The sequence below is a fragment of the Hetaerina americana genome, unplaced genomic scaffold (assembly GCF_022747635.1).
Source record: "Hetaerina americana unplaced genomic scaffold, ioHetAmer1.1.p SCAF_20, whole genome shotgun sequence".
Taxonomy (NCBI): Eukaryota; Metazoa; Arthropoda; class Insecta; order Odonata; family Calopterygidae; genus Hetaerina; species Hetaerina americana.
The window spans coordinates 7,256,558-7,277,348 of record NW_027286764.1 but is presented as its reverse complement, the minus strand read 5'-3'; the positions used below and the strand labels follow the sequence as shown (position 1 = coordinate 7,277,348).

The window sequence follows — 20,791 nt, the reverse complement described above, 5'->3', positions numbered from 1 at the left end:
CCTGATATTTAATCGAACATGGCTCCCACGACCACCCTGCACTGGGGGTACCACTTTCCCAAGTGAGAGGCAGTGGCGTCACAAGAGGGCGGGCCAAAGGCGCTGGTGCACCGACGGCCTCAGCCGCGAGAGATACGAGAAGCCGCACCACCGCGGCGTGGAAGGTTTCGAGAAATTATACCGCTCTGGAGATGCAGCCAATGTTTCTTTATGGCAAATAGGATTCCCCCCCCAATGAAACGACCCGGAGGCTAATGTGCATAGTCCCCCAATCGAGCCTCCAGTGGGGGCGAGGAAAACTTCGGTTTAAGGGGGGGATGAACGCAGGGACGTGTGAGTGGAGAGAGGTTGCTTCCCACGATGAGAAAATTGGAGCGAGCGCTTCGGCCGGACAATCTTCGGATTGGATGATGGGGACCACTCGCGCAAGGGGCAGCAGTACGACGACCTTGACTGGCCGTCGGAAGGCACACTAGAGGCGGGTCAAGAAGGTCAGCCTGATATCAAATTCCGCAGGATAGAGAGAGAGTCAAGTTCACGGAATCGTCCGTCCTCTCAATGTCCACGATATGTCGCGGGGATCGGGATACCAACTCGCCCTAGTCTCTCAAGAAGATTCAAGCCTTGCATTCACGACGACGTCCAAACGAAAACCAACCTTTGGCATCTCGGATTATCAGGGAGTGAACGAGTTAGCACCTGGTCGAGGTGGAAAGGGATTTTATAATTCGACCCGTTGGTGCCAATCAGCGTTTTTTTTACGGCTCAGGGGATATTTCAGTATTGGTCTAAGAGATCCTGCGGGTGACACGCTCGCTATGTCCAATGGGTTGAGAAGTGCCAGTGGCTATAAGGAAGCGGATGGAGCGAGGAAGGGGAAGCGGGCACTGTCTCAGTCCAGTGAGGACGGCACAAGGTCATCGGCACGGCGGCGACGGTGGCACGCGGAGGAGTTACGGGTTGGACGGCGGAGACCACCCTCCCACCTCCCCGAACGCCGCCGTCGAGAAAGGTGGGAGCTTACTGGTTGTTCACTCGGCCGCAGTCGCTCTTGGGTCGCCTCTGTGTTCACGAGCCGTTCCCTTGACGAATTCTGACGTACGTGTCTCTCGATTACCTGGACGATGGAACGTTGGGTAGGCAAGGTGGTCGTGGTGACCGGTGCCAGCGCGGGGATTGGTGCCTCCATCGTAGAGGAGTTGGTGCGCCATGGAATGGTCGTGGTGGGATTCGCGAGGAGGGAGGACAGGCTGAAGGTCAGTAGTTACCCTCGAGAAGGAGTTAAATCCGCTTTTGTACCCTCAAGGGTGCATTCGCCGGTTCCACCGACCTCTTTTCTCAATTCAAATATACTGCGGGAGATGCCGCAACGGTAACTTTCAAGGAAGTCATCCGCTAAATGCATATCAATGCCCCAATTTCAGAGTTTAAAGAATCATTCGCGTTGACCGGGTTACGAACCCGAATCCCCGTGATGTCCGGCCGAGTGCTTTAGCCAGTTGAGCTATCGAGGCGTCCTCTTAAACTCTGAAATTTTTGTCAACTCTGAAATCCCGGTAAAGGCGAATGATTTTTACCCTCTGAAGTCGTTGCATCTTTTCCAAATCCTTGCCGGATGGGCGCCACCTGGATGTAATGTACATAGATGTAATCGAGAAGGGGGAGTGACAAAAAAGACGAATTGGGTTGCCATTAACGTGAGGAGAGAATTCAGGACATTGACATACAATGTGCGAGTAGAATGCGATTCTCAGGTGTTCTCCTCAACAGATATTTTTAGGTTTTTAATACCCTGCAAGCCGCCGCTAGGGTGTGTGGCAGGGGGTGAATACACCCCAGACTAATTTTTACCCGAATATTTTTACCTCTACCGCGGTCGAACAAATTTGTGCTGGTTTCCATATAATCCATCCATAAATATAACATTAGATATTAAATATTTGAATAATTAATATTCTATACTTAACGCTTTCAGACTTCACTCCGTGGAATTGTAAGATGCCCAGCTTGCAGAAGTTTGTAGTTTTCCAAAGAATTAGTTAACAAAAAATTAAGTCTGTTGAAAATTACAAACTCCTGTAATATGCACAGTTAACATTCTGTCTCTAATTTCCTCGGATGTCATGTTATGCCGGAACAGGACGCTGCAATATCGCTTCCTCTATCTATTGGCAATGATTTGCATTTATTAGCAGAAACAATGCATGAAGTACTATCAAAGTGATGAATAATTGCACCTAACCTCAAAGTCGCGCTTTAGTGACATCTCTACGGGCGTTGATATCGAAAGTTACAATGATTTGAAAATAAATGACATTTCGAAAATTTTTCATTCAGTCAGATCGTTTTTAGACTGAAATTTGGGTAATTCCCGCATTTTCAGAGCGTATGACACCTCTACAATGAATTATTATCTGGCATTGTCTTCGGAATGGCATAACTCAACATGATATATGATTTATTGCCGTTTCTAGTGTATACTGATCAATGCAAACGTCATTGTAGGCTCCGATCGTGGCGCGTTGCACTCCCGTGCATCAAGGCTAATTTCAGCAATATCACTGAAGGCTGGCCGATAAATATCGGGTACTAGGCGAAGGCACGGGCGACACGACTCGGGTTTTATTCGATTGATAAAAATTCAAGGACGCAAGGTCACGAGGAGTTTTTAATCGTAATTTTTAGACGTAGATCCGTAAATGACCGAAAAAATCCAGGTACATCAGAACAAGCTTTTAACGAGGAAAATAATTACAAATGATGCATAAGGGTTATTATACCAATCATTATGAGGGTTGAAATGTGTTGGAATATTTATTTATTTAGGATACATTGCTGTTAGGCGATAAGCCGGGTGGCAATGACATGATATAACAAGAGCTATAAACTATGCAGTAGTCAGTCTTAAAGCATATCATAGTGTCATTTAGTCATATAGTAGACTTACAAAATAAGAAAAAACAATATATTGTGATACAGCCATACACCTTCTGCCGTATTGCATTGAACAATCCCATCATGTATACCTTTTACATTCACGCCTAAATGATTTAATGCTTTTGGGTAAGGGCTTAAAGAGTTCATCAGGCAGCTGGTTCCACTCTTTGATTCCCATATTTAGGAACGAAAACTTGGCGGTGTTTGTCTTTTGGGGCATGTATTTGATTTTAAGCGGGTGATCATTCCTGCCGAGATAACATGGCTTATTTACACTCTCGTTCAGTTCTTTCCAGCCTCCGTCAGCTTTCAATATTTTTAAAATGGCACACAGTCTATTCAGCTTCCGTCTCTTCTTTAGTGACCCCCATCCTAGTGAACCTAGCATGTCGCTTACACTGTCAGTCTGCCTATGTCGCCCTAAAACGTACCTGGCAGCCTTCCTTTGCACTGCTTCTAATTTTTTCACATGCCCTATTTCAAAGGGATCCCATACTGTGGTCGCATATTCGACAATAGGCCTTACAATTGTTTTGAAGGCCAATTCTTTAGTTAATTTAGTGCTTCCTTTGAGGCTCCGCATGACCCAGTGAAGCGATTTAAAGGCCTTGCCTACCACATAATCTGTGTGAAGTCCCCACCCTAACTATGAGGTTTCGACAACTTCGTGATACTGGCAGTGTAGATTTCGTGAGTTGCCCAGTCTTTCATATTAGGCCCACCCAATCTGCAGAATCAAATTGATAGCTCTACAAGATCCAAACCTGCATTCGGTGACCTGTTCTACCCTCACATGTGCCTCTTTTCCTTGATATCTCTAGCGAAGAGATAGTCGCATATGTAAAGAGTATTCCATTGAAAATGTGTCTTATTTATTAGTGCAAAAGTTGAATGCAAAATATGTAAACGTTAAATTTTCATTTTTTTTACTTTTCTCGTCAAATATACTGGCCTGCTGGTCATTATTCAATAGTGATTAAAAAATAATTGTGTTACTGGTAAAAAGTGTAAGCTTTTTTTCGAAACATTTCATTTCCTATTGCAGTTATAAACCATTATGTTATGGTCCTCCTTGGCCGATTAAAATACTGTTGGATATAAAACGGAGTATTGGAAAAAGTGAAGAAAAGGTCGAAGAGAAATATTATCTTTCGCTGGTTAGGCCTCATTTTAAATATGCTGCAAGTATATAGGATTCCCACGAAGTTGGACTAATTACCGAATTAGATCGCGTGCAGCGTAGAGGATCTAGATTTGTAAAAGGTTGTTGTGATAAACTTGGTAGCGTATCCAAAATATTAGAGGAGCTAGGCTGGGAATCACTCACGGAGCGAAGGTTAAATTATAGATTAAGGCTCTGGCAATAATTGGAAGGGCGTCTCCTTAGCAGTGATGAGGGAAATAATTATTGGCCCCATCTTGCCACGGTAGAAAAGATTATGCCAGTCAAATCAGAGAGATCAAGTGTAGAACAGATAGATTTAAGATGTCAATTTTCCCACGGACAGTTAAGGATCAGAATAACGTTATCCGACCGCGCTTATTAGAAAAAAATCTTGTGTCAAAATTAGTATGGTTTGTAATACACCCCCTGCCACACACTTTAGCAGTGGCTTGAAGGGTATCATGTGCAAAAATAAAATAAAAACGTACATACAAGGAAGCTTTAGGCAGTTTTATTTCGCATGCAACGCAAATTGGGGAGCCTCGAATTCAAAATTATTTTTGCTAATATTCGCGTCCCCAATCGTAATTATAGGGCCACCGTCCATAAATGACGTAACGTGGATTTTCGACGCTCTCAATTTCCTCTCTCTTTGAGCCAGACCATTGTGGCAACGGTCCTAAATGGCGTTGCTTCGCTCTCTCTTTTGTTCCTCATCTTGACAGTGCCCAAAACCCGACTGGGTTTCTAGAGGAAGATTACTCGCGATTGGCGGCGTAATTCTTTTGGAGTGTCGCCCGAACGCAGAAGACGAACAAAACATGAAACCTCTGATGAGTATCACTTGTTTTTAAACAGAATCAGAAATTTAGCACTGAAACCCCTTCGCGAAATTCAGAGCTGATTGTTATGCCTGTTGCCAGATGATGCCTTTCGTCTAAATGGTCTGTGACGTATTTGTCGACGCCATCAATGAACGCCGCCATGCCAGTATTTTATTGTAAAAATCAGAGTTCCTTCAGAGTCGAGAGTGCTATGGTGGATGTTGGCGACGGTGTGCTTTCCCTCCCATGTAGTAATAGAGAGCTCGAGACGAAAATTGGCATGCAATTTCGAACACCCCATAGAATGGCCATATGTCTTTTCGGCGCAAAGTTGATTTTTTCCAGCCCTAGAGTGAAACGGATCACGAAGTTTGTGATAGGTCAGCGCACACTGTCGGCCTTAAATTTTCTATAGGGAATTCATGTATGTTTTCTAAAATTTCGCGCCGTCTTAGCCCGAGAATCAATAAAAAGTTCCGCGAAAATTTTAATTAAAGTAGAAATTCAATATCTGGGTCCTTAAAGTTAATAGACGAATTGCATTAACTCGTAAAAAAACTGACGCTAGTGTAAGGCGTCATTTGGTTAACATGATTAGAATGCATCTTGCAATGTAAAAGTGAACTTTAAACACCACCAAAATAACCTTGAATTCGACCCGCTATGCCATTTCAAGGTGAGTTTTCCCTACCGCGACATGATATATAACGAGTCGACGCCATGATCGCTAAGTAAAACGGTGCGGAAATGAACATGTTGACATTCCAAGATTAAATCCGGTACTTTGGCTGTGTTGAAATGTAGAAAAGTGTGCTTACGCCAAATGAATCACGATTCCTAACCATTACAACTACGCTCACCAGCCTCACGTCATGAGGGTGCTTCTTGGCTTTACGACGCGTGAAATTCACGCATTGTGTAACGGGGGGGATGGGAAAGAGGGGGCAGCTCCTTTTCCATCTGCCACATGTGGTTTCCCAGGAAGTCAGGAAGAAGTTTTGGTTCCCAGAAAATCACAAAGGTTGACCTAAAGTGGAAATATCTAAAGGTCACACCCGGACTTCAAAGCAGTCAACACTTGATTCTATATATTCCATCGCTTTCGCAGCAGGCATTGGCACTGCCAACCAAAGCAATGCCGCACAGGCCCGTACCCGTGATCAAAATATATGTAGTTCACGTTACGCCAGAGAAATCGTTTATGTTCCAGTGCTCGCGGCGAGATTCGAACTCAGTTGTCATCCATGTGGATTCAACAGTTCCCTGCCTCCCACCGTTCACAGTTCAACCAAAGTGAAGTAAAGAGCGCTCTTGGTGATGGCATGGTACGCCCCACCGGTGTTTACCGAGGCCTCGTTAGACCACCCCTCCCGCCGTACACGGAGACAGACCCTTCCCCTTGAATTCCTCGGCGCCAGTTATATAAGCGTCCTAGAGGTGGAATTCCAAGGCGATCGAGGAAGCTCCTCTCCTAGCCTCTGTTCTTCCATTGCATCCAGTGCCGAGTTTTGGAAGTGATAATCACAAAAAGTTATTCACATATACAATAGTTCAGGATGCATTAGGTATAAAATATGTTTCAATTCTAACCCTGAGGTCTTCTGCCCGATTCTTTCCGTCCAAAATCTCCTCTTTATGCTATTGTGGGTTGGACGAGAGAAAGATGGCAACGATCCTTGACTTCTGAATCACTTGCACCGGCGGTTAAGAGTTCAATCGGATTTTTTACTCGCAATATTTCACGCTTGCGTCTACGTGGCCGGAGCCATCCATCCCTTCGCCTCGAGCGCAAATCTATCCGAGGCTGTGTCTTTTCTTAATAGTTGACAGAATTAAGGACTTTAAATCGTTAGTGCATTCCCATAAAGGCCGTTATTATGGAAATGGCGTAAATAATGATGGCATTTCACCCATGCCAAACATTATCACGATTTCCAGCGCCTCGTATTCACGATGAAACTGCCCGTCTGTTGGTCGGCGCACGGGCAGAGGAATCTCGGGAAGCGGAAGTGAAAGAACCTCAAACAGCCGTTTACAAGGTGGGATGCTGAAGAAAACACGCGTGACTAATAATAGAACATTTTTAGAATAACAATTTTGACCATATAAATTATTGGTTTAAGTTGTCGTAGAAATTTGAAATCAAACGATAACTATGCAAAATTAAAATATTCGGGCAAGATCATTCAAATGGAAAATCGTATGGAGGATACTTTGGCGTACCATCGTCATCGGTGCATGGCACTTTAATAATTGAATGCCATGTGTAGATGCGAGAACCCGATACCGCATAGCAGCAAAAAGATAGAGAGAGAGAGTGGGGGGCGCTTTTCCCTCAGAGACCACGGTGTCTGATGATTTGTATCGCGTTTGCGCAAACTGTCAAATACCTTTCAACCTTAGTCTTGACCCTACAATTACTAACAATACGTATAGCATTCCTGGACTCATCTAAGAAGAAATAAAACAAGAATTTGGCAGAGTAGGAGGAGAACTGCGCGAAGATAACATTTTCATAGAACTTATAGCAGCGTCTCTTACCAACAGACGCAAAGAAAATATTAAAAATGAATTTAAGGCGAATTTAAGATTGCAGGCGAATATGGAGAAAGATGGTGAATGTAGGGGAACGAAGAGATATGGTTTTATGGTAGATATGGTTACGAAAGTACGAAATGATGAAAGAGGAGACGAGTTGATGCGCGAAATTCAAATGAGACGAAAGAGGTGGGCATAGAGTATAAATAGTCAGTTGGGGATACATGTTGAGGATGAGTATGTGTGTGATATGGTATGTAGAAATTATTTTGGCGAGCTAGTAAGAGCATTGCATGGAAAATGGGCATTCTGGGTATGTTCTGTTTCCCATTCTAAATGAATTTCAGGCCAAGGTTCAGTTTTTATGACCTTGCTCGCCATTAACCTAAAACAACCATCAGGGCAGTGGCCAGAGTCAGGGTCGGCTTTTGGGGGGGGGGGGGAAGGGGGAGAGGCTGACCACAGTGTTGGGCGGGGGATGAGAAAAGACTGAAGGCTACAGGAATTGTATTGTAACAGTTCTGATAGAGTTAAATGCATTTAGTTTTTGTTCATTTTAAATAACTAACTGGACCAATTATAACATGAAGGGCAAGTAAGGGTAGTTATCCTTGTCTTCCCCCACCCACTGGATCTGCCATTGTAACAGGGGTGCAATGATATTACGTTGCACTGTTGTAGACTCATTCATCAGAATAATAGTAATAAAGGAAGAGGGGGTAGGATGCTTGGAGAATGTATGTAAAAAATATGGAGTTGGCATGAAGAGCTGAAGAAGGAATTAGAGGACAACATGAGATTGTTAGATAGATGGTTTGGTGGCCCCCTTCCACCCCCCTTAACTCCAAGCATCAACAAGATTTCCGGGCCAGATGAGGGCCACAGGTCCCTGGTCCCGAGGGGATGCGTGAGATCACATTGGGAAAGATAACTTTTAATTCCTTGTCCTCTTGTCACCCTCGGTTTTCCTCAATTTTTCAAGTGGGGGTGAAAAGGCACCGATGCTACGTAAATTCCAATGCAAAGGAAACAATTCCCTTCCGTCAAGACATTTCACATTGTGCACACCCGTGCAGTTTTGATGGTGAAAATTGTGGAATTAAAGTTCCAATTATTACCAACCCATCTTATTTACCACATATGACCCCCAGTGACTTCTTTAAATTGCCCCAACTAGAAAAATTGAATTGGTGGAAAACGATGCAAGTTGAACTAGGAGAGTATCGCCAACACAGATGCCTATTTTGAGGACCTTCCAAAATCTTATTTTTTAGATAGCTTAAAGAAGTTGAAGAAACACTGGGAAAAGTGTATTGAGCAAGCAGGTAATTATGTTGAAAAATAATCTACCCTAAATAATTAGTTTTTCTATATTTTCCTGAGTACTAACTGAACAACCCACGCAGGATATGATGCCTCGCATGAGGCCATGGACTCCAAAAACTATTCTCTATAAAATTAACAATTTATCTAATTTAATTTATTAAGTGACTAACTGAAATCTCCCTTCTGTCTAAATGCTCAGAAATAGTATTATTAGGGCCAAGACTAGAAAAGGAATAGAATTACAAAGCAATGTTCCTGATAACCATACTACAAAGTAAGAGGAGATTCTGAAAAAGTGTCAGTCAAATGTGCTGTTTTGCATGCTTTAAATGGCGATGTGACTACTGATAATCTTTCAGGCAGACTTGTATTATAGTCCAAATAGGAAAACTGTGTTTCAGGGTTACCGCATGCATGGTGATGCCATTTGGCAGGTTGGCGCTCCAGGTGCACATAACATGCAACCCATTGTAATGAGTGAGCAAGAAAATCCAGCTCCAACATGACTAAGCTCAAAAGCATAATCCATATATCCCTTCAAAACTTAAAACATGTTCCTGGGAAACAATAAATGATGCTCAGAATAAGAAAGCTCAGTTTGTATTATTGAAGGCATTTCAGTCTGAGTTCCTACTCTAGAGCTCAAATGTTTTATACCAATTCTACATGTAAAAGATGCGTGATATCAATGGAAATTTAAATATTTCCATGTATAATAGGTTTATCTGTTTAATGGAACAATTTCAGAGTGTAAAAATCATTCGCCTTGACTGGGACTCGAACCCAGATCCCTCAATATCCGGTCGAGTACTTTAGTCACTTAGGCTACCGAGGCGTCCTCTTAAACTCTGAAATTTGTGGTATCTCCCGCAGTTTCTTTGGAGTTTATCTCTTTCTCAGGATTGTGCAAAAAATGAATGTAGACTTTCATATAAGCTGAACAATTTGTGATAAGTGCTTAGAATTGTTTGAGTAAAGTCTAATCAGTCGGTCATACCTAGCCGAGTTATTAAATTTATGTAAATATATTTGTGTGCACACGTATACTACTCACTAAAATTTAATATTTGTCTTGCATTCAATGATCAGGAGCTGGCCGAGAAGCTCTCTGGGGAGAAGGGAAAGCTTCACCCGTACCTAGTGGACATCTGCAATGAAGAGGATGTCAAGACAGCTTTCAAACAGATCAAGGACAAGTTTGGAAAGGTCCATGCCCTCGTCAACAATGCCGGCATCACACGGAATGTAATGCTCTCAGGTAATCACCTTCCAACCAACCCTCTTACCCTGATGTTGAGTTAATTGTGATTCTTAATCCATTGCTCGAATTTCAATCCACATGTAACCCATCAGGTTATAAATTAGCTAAGCACTTGCCATAAATAGGGATGGGGAAATTTACGATACTTATGTATCTTGGGACGTTATCAATTGGAGGGGTTGAATTCAAATCCGTTTTTCATTGGGTACTAAATCCTTCATTTTTATGTTTAAATTTCAAGACCGTGTTCCTATGGCATTCGTTGAGCATTCTTGAGCTAAAACTAAATCCATTCCTGTATATATTTTTTAATAGTATTTTGACTCCATTAGTGGTTTCATCTATGCCATCCAATACAAATTTACTTCCCTCCAATTTGTTAGCAATCAACAATAAAAGTAGCAAGAGGTTTCAATTTGAAATCACTACTTTATTCTTCAAGACTCTTGTTCAACTGCTTTCATGTATATTCACTGCTATTAGACAACTATTCTCATATTATTTACAATTTCAGGTAAAGTATGAGACATACTTCATAGTTGGCCACTTCATAACTTTCCTCATATTCCAGTAAAACATGTCCTGAGAGAGATTTTGACTAAGTAAGAGGAAATTGATTAGGAAAAAGTTTTTGCCACAATGTGTAATACAGGGTTTATTAGGTAATCCAACCCTGTGTTGACACTTCTATCTCAGAGGACGTACCAGTGCACCCTCCCCGTGCCCAGAGCTCCAGCAGGTGCATGTACTGATGAATCCTTCAGCAACTTGCTTTCAAATGTACCTTGTGTCCACTGCTTACTGTCAAATCCCTCCAATTTTCCCCGACGCTCTTGTTGTATTCTGAGCTTTCGTGAAGTTCCATCAATATCTTGGTGCCATACTTTATTTTTCTATTTCTATGAGGGTGCTTTTTTAAAATTTTTTTTTGATGTTTTCAAAATTTTCCAATGTTTATCTGCTCTATCTTTTGTAAAATGATGTAAATTTTGTGTTTCTACTTGCTGTTCATATATTTTACTTGCATAATTTCTTTTCTATAATGAATGTGTAAGTATATAGTAATTGAAATATGAAAACCCGCCAAACAGTGAAATCATATTTATGCACATAAAAATATGTTTAGGGAAAAGGGATCGAAACGCAGGTAAAAGGTGAACACAATGTTATTGGGGAAGATGGAAGGCTGTGTATTCCAAGTAGAAAAGTTTCCTTGACTGGAAGTTGATCCCCTGACCTTCAACTTGTCAGGCCAATTCTATCATGCATATATACATATGTTCATGTGTGTGCGCATTTACATATTAATAGGAGAGTTGAATGAATTAAACTCCCAAATGTTGGCCATCCAGGTGTTCTCACCTTCCTGCTGCAGAAATTCTAACAGATGTGAATAATAATTTAAACAAAGAAGCAAGATATTGCCAGTCAACAAAATCACAGAAAAACACGTACAAATGACGCTCACAGGTATTTCAAATTTTCAGTGGAGGTCTTGGGAAAGCTGGTGACCTCTTTCAGCTGTCTGCGGGCCATTATAAGTAGGCTGTGGACCCCTGTCCCTGTGTCATGTCATTAATTCACAATATAATTTTCCAGCTAGTAGCAATAAAGGATTAAATTTTGTGTTCAGGTAGGAAAATCGAGTTCGGAAACCACGACCAAAAATGCTTAAGGTTGTAAGGTAGGATGGTTAAGGATGCTTACAGGGATGAAGCAATGTCCCGAAGAATGGGAATAGATGTTCCGGAAAGGTAAAGAGGGGCTTGATGACAAGGAATGCTCTGGACATCCATCAATGACGCATTGCAATGAAAATGTGCTCAAAAAATAGGACAGAAGGATCTCTTTCTGTCCGCAGAAGATGGTGGTGGTGCCACTGAAAACTTTGGAATACATGTGTAAGTCCTTTTTTAAGCTTCTATCTATGTGTGTGTTGGCCAATGCCAGGGACTTCATTGATTGATTTATTATTCATATCCATGAGACTTTTGTACAGTATGTGTATTCATATACAAGGGTTGACAAGAAAGTAACTTACATTTGCCCTGGCTACGGCAAACGTAAGTTACTGGGTGGGTGGGTGGGGCCGGGGCCACCATCTTGGTGTCTAAACGTCCCTTCACTCAGTCCACGCATCATGCTATGGTAGTGTGTGAGCACACCGTGGTTCTTCTACTTTGCTCGCATTGTGAACTGTTAAAATGTGCGCAGAAATAGGAAATCCTGTGAGTTGTGAAGTGCGATCTGTGATTAGGTTTTTACCAGCAAAAAAACCACAAGCCAATTGAAATTGAAAAGGCAACTTTGTGAAGTGTACAGAGATGGAATAATGAGTGAAGGCAGAGTGAAGCAGTGGTGCATTCAGTTTAAAAAAGGCCACCGCACCAATGTTCACGATGAGGACTGCAGGGGTCGGCCTATCCTTGTGACAGATGAACTGATGGATGGCCAGTTCTTGGATATCATGGACATTTGTCCGTTCACTCTTAAATTAACGACACCATTGATGTACAACACTTGTGATTCATCAATTGGTTGGTGCGCAGAACCAATTTCATGATTATCATCAGCAGCTTTAAAGTTTGTTGGCAGTTGAAACCTTATCACTGAACGGATTTTATATTTGTTGGGATTTTGCAATTATAATTGTTCATTTTGACTCGATACTTTAAACAAATGACAAGCGGCGCAGCCTTCCAAACACTGTAGCTTGAGGCATACTGCCCTTGTGTGTGTGTGTGTGTCAACACAGCAAATATTCTGCCACACCCCTTGCTATTTTGCTTGCTACACAAAAATATAAGTTACTTTTTGGACAGCCTTCAGGTATTCACATACACTTGGAGGCTTCTTACCTGCTGGTTTAACTGTATCTTGCTTGATGCATATTCAAGGGATGGAGAAACCAGATGTGATTCGAGAACTCTTTGAGACTAATGTGATAGCTCTGAGTCTCTGCACGGGGCAAGCCGTCAACTTGATGAAAGAGACTGGAGTGGATGACGGCCACATCATCCATATAAACAGGTGAGCTGCAAGTAAAAAATATGAATTTAATTATTTATAAGTTTACATGGGTGGTCTGAAAAGTTTCCAACCTAACAAAGATATAGGACATTTTTTCAGAAATTTTTGAGGTCGGTTAATTTTCAGACCACCCTCGTACATAGTTCACGTGTTAATCTTTGCTTAAAGGAGTAATGCTTGGTCATGGCATTTAAGCTCCTATACAATACAAATCATTCAAATAAAAATAACACTAAGTCTTGTTCATATGATATGTCCTGACTACTAAAATTTATGCGGGTAATACATTTTATTAGCAAGTTTATTTAAAGTAATTTGCTTTCAGAAATATTTCAATTTGAGAGCAGGTATCCCAATATTTTCCCCAATCTTTTGATATGATCTGCAGTTGTACCTATTTAAAATTTAAAAAAAATGCAATCCACTCAATATTTCAACAAATTCTGTTGACTGATTTCAATACTCCCATCTTAAAATCATTTGAATGAAGTTAATTTCTGGTGTTTATGGGAATTAATTATGATAATTATTCATTTGGGAAAATATATATCTTGCAACACCTCTTTCCCATTTAAAGCCAATCTTTCGTCCATCCCCAATATAACTGGCATAATAAATTATACATATTTTGTTATTATTACTTGAAATAATTATGGGATTCATACAAAGGTTTCCGTGATGTTGAATTGCTTGTCTTGGCATTTCCTGAAAATGTCATCACCAAAAGACTGCCAACATGGATGGAGAACCTGGAAATGCAGAGACAAGCAAATAATTATCAATTTTACAATTTTATAATATGAAGCACGTTATTCAGAAAATATAATTATTTTAAATTAATATCCAGATCTTAAGGATTTAGCATGACTGCCACCTTATATCTATGTGAGCATGAAGAAATAAACATAGTTGAAACCCATCACAACCCACATTTAATTTAATCTTTTGGAGATGATTTTGATGTGTGAAGTTTCTTAAGAAGGCATAATCTTCCGAACTTAATGTCGTTGAAAATTTGTGGAGCCGGAAAAAATGATAGCAAATGAAAATATGGCATGAATATCAAATGAATTCTAGCTCGAAAGATGTGGGTGGGCATTCATGTTCATAAAAAACTTGGTAAAACTTGTAGCAGTTAAGTATGCTGAAAATTATACGAAGTCCAAGTACAGATGTCACTGAACAAGGTCGTTCCTTCCATGACTTTGTCAATAACTCACTGAGAGGGAGTGGGAGAAGAGAGACCCAAAAAGCACCCAAGCGAGTGTGAAACTTTCCATTGACAGCCGACACTCATTACTCCCAAGAAATTACAAGGAAAAAATGAATCCTGAAACACCCCTTGCGACTAGAAAATAACATTAAACATTCAAGGGACACAACTGTTGAGCAGGGTTAAACAAAACTATATATTCACCCAATATTTCCACAATATCCCCTATACTTGTTGATTTCCCTAATGGTCCATGCAGCAGAAAAATATAAGAATTAAATGGGCACCAGTAAGTAAACTAGCCAGGCAAGAAGCCTAAAAATAAATGATGTAAAGAGGTAATCAAAGTATACAAAAGAAGAGTCTGCATCATCACAATAGCTGCAGGAGTGGTCAGTACGAACGTCAAATTCAAACCCCAAATGAATGTGTGCCTATTTCCTTGAATTAGTTTGTATTCATGTACTTTAAGAGTGAATTAATTCATCTCTGCATTTCAGCAGAACATGTTGCAATTTTATGATTTTCATATCTCCACTTGGACCTGTCTGGAATGAAGTGTTGCGGGCCACAGCATTCTACCATTCTGTGGTCACCACACGTATGGGGCCACAAAACATGCAGTGACCGTGCTAACGGAAGGACTTCGCAAGGAACTGATGGAGGCCAAGTCAAAAATTAGGGTTACCGTAAGTTGATTCAACTAATGTCCCAATTCTGCCATATGATTCCATAGAAGAATGAGATGAATGGTGGTCAGAGCTTGATTTCATGAGTGACAATAATTGATTTTGCGTAGAGTTACCAGGCATGACTGATGTATAAATAAATGTTATTACAATTGCTGCATTGGAGTACAAGTTAGGGGATGACTCAGTTAAAAGTTATTGTTTTGGTATTTCCCGCAGCTTATTTTAATATGTTATGACATTACTGGATCTCTGCAGTCAGTCTTTTAAGTGATACTCAAATCTAATCTCTTCCTTTATCTTTGTGGTGTTCTTCAGAGACGGAATAGAATCGAACACCCTGTAACAGGGGACCGAAATTCCACAACTACAAAACTTAGGAAGTACATAGTTGGAATTATTTTTCATTTTCCATAGCCCAGTCAAAAAAGTGATAGAAAAAATGAAGACTTGACTTAAATGAGCTTGAGAAACGTGTATATTATATATGTTAGGATTTCATTGGTCCAGATACAGTTTCATAACAGTTCAATATTTTTAATGTGTAAATCACTTTTCTTCTTTCCTTTGGGAAATATGCCAGAGTGTCAGTCCTGGGTTGGTGAAGACAGAAATTTTTCAAGCAGCTGGAAGTGAAGGTGATATCTACAAAGAAAATCCACACCTGAACCCTAAGGATGTAGCAGATTGCGTTGTTTTTGCTTTGGGAATGCCACCACATGTGCAGGTAATGTTTATCTATATATGTGAGCATGCATACAACTAAACAACGCTTTTGTAAGTTTAAATGTGGTCCTTTCACAAAATTGGATTATATATAAATTAAATAAAAAATACAGGGTGTGAAAGAATTAGCTCTTTCAAATTAGAATTAATAGATGTGCAGATGAATTTCCCTACATTATCTGTGTATGTCAAAATCTGATATCTGGGAGCAAAAAAATATTATGTGGCTGCTGTCATCCAAATATTGCCTTTCAAATCACATCATGTCCTTCTGAAAGAATTCTCCTGTGCTTTATGCATTGTGGTTTTCAACTTATGTTAATTGCAATTATTCCTTTGTTCTCCCTCATTTTGTAGCATCCTCTTCTGTAACAATCTAATCTGTTACATAATATTCTGCATTTAACTCATCCATAAATTATGCCCTGATTGCCTCATTTTAGTCCCACCCTTGAATTTTTACTTCAGTTATGCTTCTTGCAATGAGAAAATCAGATCAACAGTCCTGGTCCAGCAAGTCTACTCCTTCAATACCTTTGCTTCCATTGTTTAACTTGGGGATAAGGATTGGTACGATTGAGCTTCATACAAATAACGAGGGAAACAGAAGGATGGCAATAGCAGGAAGGAGTCGGGTATACTGTATTATTAGTGATGAGCACCACTGAAAAAACTTTGCCACAGCATGCAGGGTATTGAGCCGTGTAGTGCTTTTCCCCTGCTATGCGTGAAAAATACCATGGCTGCTTTGATGAATTTGTAGGTTTGCACTTAGAAAGTTATATAACGCCTAATAGGAATGTGTTTTAGCTAATCTTTTTTGTATGCTCTTTAAATAGTTACAGGTATGATAAAAAAAATCAATGATGTTATCTCATTGACACATTTAGAAAAAAATATAATTTTAATTGTATATTTTTAAATTTTAAACTTCTACTCTCCGATTGGAAAATTTGGCATTAATAATTTCATCTTAATTAGTTTCTACCACTATTACTTAGCTTACTTACAAACAATTTAATGCTTTTGCCATTATTTTTTAAATAGTTACATTGAACATACCGAAATATGTACTTAGGTCCCACACGTAATCTTCCCGGGAATCAGCTACTACTTCTCCTCTGTCCAGATCTTCAAACGGGGAACTCTAGGAGGAAGATATTCTTTGTTTTTTTTTGACGAATTGAGTCCATCAGACTGAATAATTGAGTAATCATTGTCACTGCTAGTCTTTTCTAAGCAACACCAAAAGGGCTACTACAGGGAATCTCATACCAGAGCGAAGATAAAATGTTTTATTTCCATTGATCTGAATTATCATGTGTCATCAGAAAAGTGTTTAGGAGGGGTGAGGTAAATAGTAATAGAAAGACGACCTTATAGTAATTCAAAGACAAGCTTATAAGTAATGCAGAGATGTATGATAAAATGTAAGCATATATATATAAGCTTACGTCGACACGGCATTTGCTATGCAGGAAAAGAAGATACACTGCAATGCAGAAAACTCCTTTTGTTCAAATAACCAAAATTTGAGGGTATATATTTAATTTTCATCGTGAAAATTGGTCAGAAGTGATAATAAAGCATAAAAGATACTTAGAACATTGTCTACAAAAGCTTCGCAATGCACAAAAAAGTTGAAGGGCGAGTGAAAAAACACCCAGCCGATAGATCGGCCCATGGCATTCTTCGCACGCAAGCCAACGACTGGTAGATTGACCCACTGGCACTAAAATGGTTATGTAAATGAAAATGTATGTCATACATATAAATGGATGTAATGGTTGTGTGGTGGTATTAGATGGAGATATATCACTAGTGGTCGCTCATTGCTGATGATACAAGTAATAGAACCGGACTGGTGGTGAGAAACAATGTGGTAGTGCGGGTAATCAATCACTGGTGTCACAAGAAATGGAATACAACTCTATATCGATTCAAAAATTTTTTTAAATGCAACAATTTCATTTTCTTCATATTTATCTCACTTTATATACTTTTATCCTTTTGTCTGATTCAATTACTTTTCTTCATATTTATCTCGCTTTATATACTTTGATCCTTTTGTCTGATTCAATTACTTTTCTTAAATTCTTAATCAAGAAATCACAGTGTGTCTTATGGGCTAGGAATTAAGGTAAGAACATTGCAAATCAAACAGAAGCTGGAAAGTTTGCAAAAAGTATAAGGAAATATGTGAATTCTTTGAAAAAATGTTAAAAGTTGATGCAATTAAAATATCAATGCATTTATTTTAAAAAGCTAGAATGGCTAAAAAGCTAAAATATAATATGCTTTGTGGCTAAACTTGTGTTGTAATAGGCAAGAGAAAAACTACAAAATAATATTAAACGGTAGATAAGGAACATGCTTGTAATAAGGTATGTAATACATAATATTATTCATGAACTGAAAAGACTAACTCATTGTAAAATTTTCAGGAAATTTTTCGTGTTGAAAAATATTTTTTAGGATTAGATAGAATATTTGGATAATTATAATTCTGACCCTGAAGATACATATGTTTCATGAGCTCTTTATTCTACTCTCCTCAGATCCATGAAGTATCAGTGAAGCCAGTTGGTGAATTCATTTGAAGAGCAACATTGAATGTGGAGACTATATCATTTATGAAATCATAAAGATATACACTTATTTATTGTCCAAATTTGGGTTTGCCTTCAAGTGAAATGGTGGTTTTGAAAAAATATTGAAAACTTGAATTAAAATGCACTCTCAAATTGTGCCCATGGTAAATATATGTTCTGTAATCTTGTGATTATAAAAACAAGGACATTAAATTTGAAAAATATCTCCACACTTATAAGCATTGATAATGAAATTAGAATGGCAATCAAATGAAAAAAATGTGAATAAATTTTATTCCATGAATGTATATTTTCAATGTCAAAAGAAATTAGTTAAAAAGAGATAATTAAATCCAGTAGATGTTCCAATAACTGTCGAATCAAATGTGAACCATTCAACCAAAGTAATTGAATACTACGCCCATCTTTTGAAAGTACAATAAGAATTACAGTCATACTTTCAGTTAATTTTGCTGAAACATTTTATACGGTGATTGTTTAGTTTTTAGACTAGCATTGAAAATGTTTTAAAATCCTATTCACTGATAACAGATGCATAAAAATTCCAATTCTAAATGATAATCAGACCTCAGCATTAGTCTTCCAATTTGTGACTGTATTCAACCATGCTTCCCTGCATATAATGCTAATTTTCTATGTACTTCCTGATATTCTTGCTTCAAAAATTGAATTGAACTGAAAACATGTACAATAAAATGATGATGATAAGCAGCAGAGAGGTAATAAGCATATAATTGACCTGTATACAGTTGTAAATAAGACAAATAACAAATATGGGAAATGTTTTAAAAATGGAACAAAAATGATTTGATGAGGCATCTGATTCACTTACAAGTATATCTTACATTGATGTATAGCAGCAGTGTAATCAGCATTTACCATTTGATAATTTTTGCAGTAACATTTTGGGGTTGCCATGAACTGAATTATGAGAATAGGGATGCTTAATTGTAATGCTTATTGCTGGAATAAAAACATAACACTCATATTTACCATCAAAAGAGTTTTAAAAAACACATTATATAGATAAAGTAAATATGTTGTACCTAATTCAATTATATTTTACAGCTACATTTTGTCTAATTCATCCTTAAAATAAATTTTTTTAAAGTGGTTCAAATAATCCAAATAAAATAACTGAATACTCATTAAATGAATGAATCCATGAATACTTATTTGCTGATGTATCAGAATGTATTGATATCCCTGTCAGGAAATTGATTATTATTATGCTAGTTCAATGTTTAAGTTATGTTTTGAATGGGCTCTCAGATCAATACATTCCTAGGCTATGCCGAACAGGACACAACCCGATACCCTATGCTGCAATAAACCTTTCATTAACACCACATATACGAGTTATTCTACCTCACTTATTTTCATCCGAAATGCCTATCCTTTTCCTTCCATGCCTCAGCTACCAATCATTCTACCCTCTATCATAGCCTTCACCATTCCACCATCAATTACATTGTTCTACATCCACCATTCTTGCTTCCTTTGGATTTCTCCCAACAATCCCCTCTCCTCCCCTACTTGCTTAGGTTTTCCTTTTCATCCACTTTACCTTGACCATCTATATCCACACCTCCCTTTTAAAAGCTGTTATGCTGTTACATCCTGCCATAATGACCAAGTTTCCACACCATTCAAAATCTATATTCCAAATCAAAGTATATCTCCATCATAAGCTTCCTCTTCCTTGTCAAAGCCTCTTTGCCTAATGCAATTCTTATCCTTCTCTCCCGACTGCTATCACATTGATTTTTTGATGTTCCCAGCAACGACGTACAGTCCTTTTATAAGAATGACTAACTAAAGGCAGATCATCTGCAAACCTGACTGTTTTTTAATATTCACAGCAAAAATTACATTTCCATCTCCAGTTCTTCTCATACCCCTTTCATCGTTTCCCCTGTGTTCACGCTGCAAAGCATGGGAGATGAAATACCCCTATCTTACACCCTTCCTAATGATGCTCCTCCTGACCCTCCATCTACCACACGCTCCTGAATTAAAAAAATTACTTTACATTCCATACTAAATATTACAATAACTCATTCTTGAGCACTGAAAACTTTAAACCTTCCTTAATTTAATCCATAATGCCCCTTATTTTCCTCTCTCTGCCTCACTTTCCCATCTTTCCCTCTTCTAATACTGCCTTCAGCCTCTCAGTATTTCCTTAAGATTAAGGCTATTAACTTAAGGTGCCTACCCTTAAGTCCCACCTCTTAGTAAAAGCTTCTTTATCTTAAGTATTCCTGTCGTTATCCATGTTTTATTGCCCAATATCTTCTAAATATTTTGTAAATAGTTGAAATATGCTGGATAGCAAATAAAGCTAAATATAAATTTGCAGTCATGTCCCCCAACTTTTAATGCTTACCTCAGCCTTCCTATATCTTGAGAATATCATTAGTTTTCCTTTTTATGATTAATTTGCATTCCATTTCCATTACACTGATTC

General features: G+C 39.0%; 1 protein-coding gene across 1 annotated transcript; it reads left to right on the top strand.

Moving 5' to 3' along the window:
* The first annotated feature begins 1,104 nt into the window (after nucleotides 1-1,104).
* Nucleotides 1,105-19,654, top strand: LOC139688548 (farnesol dehydrogenase-like). Its single transcript, XM_071586094.1, has 6 exons — nucleotides 1,105-1,256; nucleotides 9,880-10,048; nucleotides 12,949-13,081; nucleotides 14,854-14,983; nucleotides 15,567-15,710; nucleotides 18,268-19,654. The coding sequence occupies exons 1-6, from the start codon at nucleotides 1,125-1,127 to the stop codon at nucleotides 18,307-18,309; spliced, it is 750 nt and encodes a 249-aa protein (XP_071442195.1). The 5' UTR covers nucleotides 1,105-1,124; the 3' UTR covers nucleotides 18,310-19,654.
* Nucleotides 19,655-20,791: the final 1,137 nt, after the last annotated feature.